Raw genomic sequence first — 9,427 nt, 5'->3', positions numbered from 1 at the left:
CTTTTATAATATTTATCTTAAAAAGCATATAATGAGAAATATTTATAATAACAAGAGAAATTAAACTCTTAAATTTTGATACTAAAAAGGTTAAAATATATTTCTAGTTCTTTTTCTTTTTAAAAAATTATTTTCTTCTTTTATCTTTTAAAAGATTTATTTTAGTCTTTTAATTCTTAAATTTTAGTTAGAGTTATTTGTATGAAATGTTGAATGTTTTTTATTTTGGACGCACCTTGTTGAATCCATTTTTTATTTACCCTTATTTGAAAATGTGAAACTTGTTAAATTAAATTCACTTACATGAAAATCATAAAATTTAATTAATGTTCTAACTAAAAGAGATCATTAAAAAGATAAAAATCATGTTAAAATCATAATTTGTAAATAATTATAAAAATCAATAGTAGGACATATATCACAATATATAATTGAATGCTATTATGAAAATCAATGTATCTTAATTAAATTATTTGTTTATTTTTAATTATCAAAACCTAATTATAAAAATACTAGTTTAACAATAAATAAAAGCATATTACGGTATTACTCCTTTATCTTTTAAGGGATTGACTATTAATGTGTTTTCTATTTTGTCTTGGAATGAATCTAGTTCTTGTAACTTGTATATTTGTATTTTTTTTTAATTTTGTTCCTTTAATTTTTTTTCTTCATTCTAATATACTAGCTCGATCTTATTTAAATTTTGTTTTTTATAATTTTTTTATTCATTTAATTAATGTAAGTTTGTGTTTTTTTTATTTTTTTATTTTTAGTCTCTTCAAGATTTAAATTTTTTCATTTTTAATTCATGTAATTTAAGACTATTTTTAAAGTCTAAAATTGAAAAAAAAAACATAAACTTACCTAGTCTAAACTAGAGCCATCAAAATGGGTTCCAGCCCATGGGCCAGCCCGGCCCACTGCGGGCTAGAGGTGGACCGGGCTCAATTTTTTTAAAAAAAATTGGCAATGACAACTTTTCAGCCCGACCCACTTAGCCCGTAAGTTAGATGGACTCAACCCGTGGGTTGGTGGGTCAGCCCGTCAATCCACCAAATTTAAATAATATATTATTTTATTTTATTATTATTATAAATTTATAATTGTTAAGAAATTAAATTTTTATTTTGTAACTAACAATCCAATTGGTAATTCACATTCAGTAGTAGAACAAAGCCAAACAATAGCAAAGCACAATTGAATTAGCCATTGTTAATTTGTTAGTCTTTTCTTTTGTTTAATTATTTAATTGTTTTATGATTCAATTTATTTATTTTAATTTTTCTCTTATATTGTCATAGGAATATATCAATTATGTGAGCTAAAATGTTAATATCATTGACAAGTCTAAATTAGATCTCTATTTGGCTAAGACACCGCTTGAGCCAAAGTTTTTTCCTAAGTTGAATATTTTGAGTTATTGGAAGGACTACCAAGAACGTTATCCAAATCTTTGTAGATTGGCATGTGAGGTGTTAAGCATTCATATAACAACTGTTGCTAGTGAATTGCATTTAGCATTGATGCTCGTGTGCTAAACAAGTATCGTGCTAGTCTTCTTCCTTCCAATGTTCTAGCACTCATTTTAACCCAAAATTAGATAAATGGTTTTGAAGATATTGGTAATTTATATTTCTTTTACATAATTTTTAGTTTGTTATTGGTGTGCTGTTTTATTTATTTGACTTATTAATGATATTGTTTATTTTTTTTTGTCTTTGTAGATGAAATTAATGGTGATGTTGAGAAAGAAGAGGAAGTTGGTCTGGATTTCACAGTCCATGACTCTAATGTTTAATTTCAATAGTTTATAAGTTTATTTTTTATGACATTTAAATTTCAATTATCTTAATGTTGAATATCAAAATTGGATAAATGGTTTTGAAGATATTGGTAATTTACATTTCTTTTTCCATAATTTTTAGTTTGTTATTGGTGTGCTGTTTTATTTATTTGACTTATTAATGATATTGTTTATTTTTTTTGTCTTTGTAGATGAAATTAATGGTGATTTTGAGAAAGAAGAGGAAGTTGTTCTGGATTTCAGAGTCCATGACTCTAATGTTTAATTTCAATAGTTTATAAGTTTATTTTTGATGACATTTAAATTTCAATTATCTTAATGTTGAATGTTTATTTTGAAGACTTCAATCACTTTAATATTAAATGTTTGGATTTGATTTAGTTTGATTTTTATATTGGATTTTATTTTAAGTTGTTTGGAATAATTTTTTTTATAAAAAAAAAGACAGAAAAGTGGGCCAGTCCGCATAACCCACCAACCTGTGGTGGGCTGGGCCGGGCTGATATTTTGTTAGCCCACACAAAAGTGGGCCGAACTGGGCTAGCCCACTATTAGTTCAACCCGTTGCGGGCCAGCCCACATGGGCCGAACTAGCCTGTTTTGACAACTATTCTAAGGGGGCTGCTAGGTGCACCCAGCAATTGTTGTGAAAAGGCCATAATGCCCCTCACTAATTTTTTTTAAAAAAACCTGGACTCTCTCTCCCCGCGTTTTCGCTTCTGCTTCTTCTTCTTTCGGATCAACTGCTTCTTCTTCATTCTTTGCGCGTCTTCTTCTTCACGTTAGAGCCCTTCTTTGTGCCTCTTCTTCTTCTTCGTTGAGGAGGTTGCCGCCATTGTTCCGGTGGTGCTGCGAGGAAGCTTCCGCGAAGAGCAACGCTGTCATTGAGGAGGTTAGTGTCCACCGTCGAGGTAAGCACCGTGAACCTTACCTTTTTTGGTCCAGTGTTGCCGGCGATGGTAGAAATCGCTGTCGAAAAGTCGCTATGAGCTTTACGGATCAAGTGATCCGTAAACATTTTCCGGATCAAGTTGACTCGGAAGATGCTTACGGATCACCTGATCCGTAAAACTCACAGTTTGATTTTAATTGAAAAATTGCCAAATATTATTTGATACCTCTGAATGTATGCTAAATATTTGATAAATAGTGTCATGAATATCTACTGTTTCATACAAATTGCCATAAATGTATGCTTATTATTTGCTAAATACTTTATTTGATTTAATGCGAATATGTAATTTCCTTTTATGTAATTGCATACAAATTCATTCCTTTAACTAAGTTATGACCAATATGATTGATATCCCTATAAGCCAACTTCCATGTGCTTCCATATAAGCCAACTTCCATGTACTTCCTTTAACTAAGTTATGACCAATATGATTGATATCCCTATAGGCCAACTTCCATGTGCTTCATATAAGCCAACTTCCATGTACTTCCTTTAACTAAGTTATGACCAATATGATTGATATCCCTATAAGCCAACTTCCATGTGCTTGTGTCAAAGGTGACTCCCTTTCCATAAAGGTGACTCCCTACTACGTGGATGCCTTATTATAGGCAAGGATGATCAACCAATCAAGGTGCATGATTTGTGTGCACAATTAACTAAACATTGAAAGCCCCTTGGGCAATGACAGATGATTTCATTGGGAAGGAGTTTCTATGAGTTTAGTTTCACTTCTCCAGAGAATCTTTGTAGTGTTTGGGTAGTGGGTGCAAGGAATGTGTGCCTAGGTCTTCTTTGTTTAATACCATGGACACCTAACTTCAATCCTAATAAGCAAAAATAGACACATGCCTAATGTTGGGTAAGATTCCATGATCTCCCATAAAAGTATTGGCACCCTAAAATGTTATTTAAGATTGTTGGGGCTATGGGTAGTCCTATATCCTTGGATGAAGCTACACATAATCAGATGTTTGGTCATTTTGCTCAAATTCTTATTCATTTGACCTCATTGGGAACTTACTAAAGGAGATACTAGTTGAAGAAGAATGTTTTGCTTCTTTATTGGGATAACTTATGAGAAATTACCTTCTTTTTATTCATTTTTGCTAGTCAATTGGTCATTCTTTATCCAAAAATTATAGGTTGGAAAATGGGCATGATAGATTTATGTGAGACACTCAGAATTAGTTAATTGAGACTTGTGCCTCAAGCCCATGAAGACATGAACAAGCTTATGACCTTTGTCACTTGAGAGCCAAAGAAAGGGATTTTGCTTTTTTATTGGGATAATCTATGAGAAGTTTTCTTCTGTTTTGAATGTTGATCGATAATTCTTTATCTAGTTGCTCCAAAAATTATAGGTTGAACCAAATGAATAAGCATAAAGCTTGACCAGTCCACATAAGTGAGGCTTCTATTTGCCAAAAGATGAGGAGTTGCTTCCATTTCAAGAAGATTGATTTCTTCTTTCTTTGGCTTTGTTTATCTAATATCAATAATATTAGGATCTATAATCAATTTCCATTCAATCATATAGTGTACTAAATGAACACTAACCCGATAAAAGCCTAACATATGTAGCCTTTCTTGACATACATGTCCTACAATCAATGAAAGCTTGATAGCTTGCACGACTTTCAGTCAATGAAATTTGCGTTAGACCAATGAAATTTGAGTGAATGAAATCGGTGATTGAATTTGCGTCACTCATTTGCAGATCATGGTTAGGACTCGAGGATTAGGTCGTGCCTTAGGCCAGGTTACTGACAGAGGTGTGGGCAGAGGAGATCGTGATGATTTCGATGATGCTCCGCAGCGTCGACGGCCTACTGCATCTACACGGAGGCAACGAGTCGCTGTGACTGCGGCGCACGATGAGCCAGATGTTCAGGATGACCCGATGGAGGCATCAGCTGCTGTAGAGGACATTGTGGCAAACATTCCTGCGGACACAGGCGCAGAGGCTATTGAGGATGAGCATGAGAGATTTCCGGGTGGTCCGAGCGACCCATCTGTGTTGACCCAGTATGCGGATCACGTTGCTTGCAGCGTATGGACGGGAGAGGTATTTATACTATTTATTTTTAGTTACTTGTAAATTATACTTTATGATTGAAATTAGTTTTCCTTTAAATGATGATTTTAACGAATTTTGTGTTCCTTTATACCTCAATTCAGGAGCGTCTTGAATTGAAACTATCCTCTCATGGGAGGAAGGTCCACAATTTAGGCAGGCCTGTCCCTACCATTGAGGGACTTGTTGCTGGTACAGGACTAAGTCCTCTGATCGCGTGTTCGGTAGACACTGGCGTCGGGGACTTTTGTCCGCGTTTGTTGAGCGGTGGCACCGGGAGACATCTAGTTTCCATCTCCCGGTGGGAGAGCTCACCATCACATTGGACGACGTCTCCTCGCTTCTTCATCTTCCCGTGATTGGTGACTTACACGTGTTTGAGCCCTTGCACGTGGACGATGCGGTTCAGATGCTGGTGGACTTATTGATGGTCTCTGCAGAGTTTGCAAGGGTTGAGACAGCCCAGTGTCGTGGACCATACGTACGCCTGCAATGGGTACGTGATATATATGAGCGCCGATGCTAGACAGGTCATTGGACAGCTGTGGCTCGCGCATATCTTCTTCATCTTTTGGGTTGCACTCTGTTTGCTAACAAGAGTGCAACCAATGTCCATGTTGTCTACTTGGAGGCCGTTCGTAACCTCAGTATGACGGAGAGGTACGCCTGGGGAGTGACTGCTTTGGTGCATATGTACGACCAGCTGAACGATGTATCTATGAGCCACAACCGATAGCTTGGCGGTTACATCACACTGCTGCAGGTAACAAATATGTTTTTCATTCGTTTAGCCTCAACAATGTTCAACTTAAATTTGTTACACTTTCATTATTAATGTTTATAATTTTGATGTTACATCTGTAGTGCTGGATTTACGAGCACTTTCCATCGGTCGCGGACTCCACTGCTGATCAGGAGTACGTCGAGGATTCTCCGCGTGCGTGTAGGTGGATTGCGACCAAGAAGACCGTGAAGAACATTCGTATGCCGACGTACAGGGAGCGCCTGGATCGACTCCGGATTCCGGATATCTGTTGGATCCCTTATGGGGAGCACCGGGAGGTCCGGGACTTCCATGTCAGATCATGCTATTCCGGTCTCTTGCGTTGGGGGCTTGTTGCTGTTTATTACCGACCAGAGAGGGTCGTGCGGCAGTTTGGCTACACGTAGACCATTCCTACTCCTCCTGTCGATTCATGGGTCTCGTATGATGATATACACGACAGGTGGATGCACTACGAGGATCATATCATTCCAGTAGGTGAGGTGTGCGTTGTGCCAGGCCACTGTTCTAGTGACTACATGGACTGGTTCTTTCGCATCTCCCATCCTTTCATGACACCAGGCCACGCATTAGATCCTTTGCCTCATGGTCACGCCCCGTAGCCCCGAGTCGTTCCTTAGGCCCCGCAGACGGATATCCCTCACGTGTCAGAGCCAGGAGCATCGTCGACATCTGCGGAGGAGCCTAGACATGCAGTGGTAAGTAATATTAATAATTTACGTCATTTACCTCAATATTTGCATAATAATTTGTGTAATCAGTTTGTTTTGTATGTAACAGGAAGTTTGTGATGACATTGCTGAGAGGTTGGAGTGCCATCTGAGTCTAGGGGTGGTCACGCCTGGCTCATCGACACATGAGGTGATCGAAGAATGCCTCAGGTTGGCCAGGAGTGTGACACAGGACCATCTAGTATATGTTAGGTCTAGACGCAGGCGACGCACGGATCAGGTGTAGTTTATATACATATTTTATACTGATATTCCATGTACATACAGATATTGTACATGAACCCATTTCATGAGTATTGTTGGTTTTATTTATTTTCATTAGTAATGTTAATTTTATTTATTTCCATTGATTGTGTATTCCATTTGTGTCTATATACACGTGTGTTATTAAAATGGTGTAGTTAACTTAGTTATAGTATATGTAAATTATTATAAATGCTCTAGTTAACTTAGTTTACCAACTATTAAATAAAAATTTGAAATATAATTTTAAATATAATTGAAATAAAGAAGTTGAAAAGGGTGTGGAAAAAAATAAATTAAACAAAAAATGGACATCATGAGTAGAGGTCATACAAAAAAATAAATTAATATTTTCGTACAAAAAAAAAATTAAACAAAAAATGGACATAATTCGTTGTCTAAGATCCTTATTTTATATAACATACTAATATTTTTAAATTCTCTTACAATTACTATTTTCCCACTTATACTAATGATCATGTAAAAAAATGTATTATAAAGTAGTTAGTATTTTAATTTTTAATATAATACTAATTATTTTTTTATATTCTTTATAATATTAATGATATGATCAATTATAAAAATAAAAAATAAATTAATGATGATAATAATAATTTTATAAAATTATTATTATCTTTTATGTATTTATTGATTTTTATTAATATGTATAAAATAACCTTGAACAATAATTATAATAAGACCGAGTAAGTATTTTAATATTATCTTCTAAATCAATTTATTCTAAAAAAATATATTAAAAAATTAATTATTTATAATAAATCAATATTTATAAATATATTATAATTAATAAAATATATAAATATATTTAATTATATTATAATTAATGAAATAAATATCTTTATAAATTATATTATAAAATAAATAACTTTAATAAATTATTATTTTTTACTCTTACGGATCGATCAAGTTGATCTACCATTCATGGGTGCATCTAGCAACACTCCTATTCTAAACTAAATGTGAAGAAAAAAACTACTTCGATCAAAATTAAAAAAAGCACAACGGTTAAAAACAATAATAAAAAAAACTTACTAGATAGAAGGACTGAAATGGAAAAGTTGCGTAACAAAAAGGTTCAACCACACAACATCGTTGAGAGGCCCTGTAGTTGCAGGGGTTCGTCGTTTACCCTTCCCTAAAGTATCTGGTGTGCTTTGTTCGGTAATAACGAAAAACGATGGGAGCTGAAACTGAATCATCACAGGAAAAGCCAGCACAAGAGAGGCCAAAGGCTGCTCTCTCACAGGAACAGTTCCTCTCATGGAAACGCCACAAGGTCTCTTTTATTATCTCCCACTTTCCCAATTCCATGATTAGGGTTTTTCTTTCTTTCCCTGTTTGCTGATTTTCGAATTCTGTTTTCTTCTATTTTGTATTCCTTTACATCATAGATAGGTTGTTACTTGATATTGCGATTCCGAATTTTATGAATTTTTTTCTCTAACAATTTGATGAGTTGGTTATGTAATTTTTGTTTTTTTAAAAAGAGATTATTCAAAATTATGATTGTAATGAAGTTTAGAATTGACAAAAAAAAGACTTTCATCTTATATGTTATTTTTTCATCTTATAATTTACTTTTATTGTTGTTTGAACGCTAAGAATGTAAAATTGGTTTAGCTACTCTAATTGAACATATTGGTGTTCATGATGGCTACCTAGATTGGTTAGATGCATGGTTTTAAATTGCGGTTGCGGTGAGTTAGAAAACCTTTACGTTGCGGGAAATTGTGGAAAAATGCGGGTGCAATTGCGGTGACTTGAAAAACTTTAATGTTGTGGCTGTTGCGGCCACAATTGCAGTTGCCAACTGCAATTTAAAACCATGGTTAGATGCTATTAATTTTAGTTCAAGTAGCTCCTTGTCTCCCTTAAGAGAAGAAGGATGCAAATGAGATAATGTTTTCTGCAGCGCGTGTTTACATTTGATAATTACCTATGAGAAGAAAATGGAAAGACAAAGAACCAAGAGTATGTCTGTATTCAATAAGGAATAAACAATAGGGCTTCATGCTTCTACTGTTTAATTTTTTCTATAACTTTTTATCATGTGAGAGGCTGGGTGGATTTATTTATATGCAATTTTTTAAAGTGAAGTTACTTGACTGCAAATAATTTCTTCACGTTGGTTGAAAAGTGGAAACTTGAAATCAGAGTTTGATTAATTGGATGGCCTAGTTATCTATAAATAGGAATAATATTGCAAGCAATTTGTTGAGCTTCTCAGATGAAGGTTTCAGTCAAGCAGATTGAAGCACTTTTATGCAAATTTTTTGAGAAACTTTATTCTAGTGCAGGGAATTATCAATTTAATCTGATATAGTCACTAAATTGATAGTATGTGTACTCCTTTTTTTCAGGACGCTGCAGTATCAGCCAGAAAAGCTGAAGTATCCAGGAAGCGTGCTGAAGATATTGCAGCAGGAACTGTCCAAATGAATGGCCGAGAACTGTTTTTACATGAGCCATGGGTGTTTGATAATTCACGTTATTGAGGTTTCTTTTCATTGGCTCATAATTCATAAAAACTCTTTATGGTCATGCTTTGAAAACTTATATTTCGGGTCAAAATCTTCTCTGTAGCAAGATATTTTTGAAATTTAAAGTTTGTACCTTTTGCAAAGGAAAGGAAACAATGAAAAGATTGTTTCTGGATGTCACAAGGGTGGATCTGTTTCATGTTAAGAACTTTGTGAATTATGAGCTGCTGGAAAATTACAAGTTGTTGTCCATGTAATGACGAATTTATTCTCTTGAGATTAAGTATTTTCATATAGGTGGGCAGTTGAAATATCTTCTCTGGTATTAA

At 34.5% G+C, this 9,427-nt stretch overlaps 1 protein-coding gene across 1 annotated transcript; it reads left to right on the top strand.

Annotated features, from left to right (window-relative positions):
- The first annotated feature begins 7,669 nt into the window (after positions 1 to 7,669).
- Positions 7,670 to 9,409, top strand: LOC100306341 (zinc finger CCCH domain-containing protein 15 homolog). Its single transcript, XM_003542500.5, has 2 exons — positions 7,670 to 7,894; positions 8,979 to 9,409. Exons 1-2 carry the CDS (start codon positions 7,796 to 7,798, stop codon positions 9,111 to 9,113), a joined length of 234 nt encoding a protein of 77 aa, XP_003542548.1. The 5' UTR covers positions 7,670 to 7,795; the 3' UTR covers positions 9,114 to 9,409.
- Positions 9,410 to 9,427: the final 18 nt, after the last annotated feature.

The sequence above is a fragment of the Glycine max genome, chromosome 13 (genome assembly GCF_000004515.6).
Source record: "Glycine max cultivar Williams 82 chromosome 13, Glycine_max_v4.0, whole genome shotgun sequence".
Lineage (NCBI taxonomy): Eukaryota > Viridiplantae > Streptophyta > Magnoliopsida > Fabales > Fabaceae > Glycine > Glycine max.
The sequence above is the reverse complement of the archived record's forward strand: the minus strand, read 5'-3'. Positions and strand labels throughout refer to the sequence as shown.

What these genes read in the sequence shown, in the direction of transcription:
- LOC100306341 (XM_003542500.5), top strand. Translation starts at nt 7,796, where the DNA reads ATGGGAGCTGAAACTGAATCATCACAGGAAAAGCCAGCACAAGAGAGG. An exon ending in TCTCATGGAAACGCCACAAG is followed by an intron (nt 7,895 to 8,978) that starts GTCTCTTTTATT and finishes CCTTTTTTTCAG; the next exon opens with GACGCTGCAGTATCAGCCAG.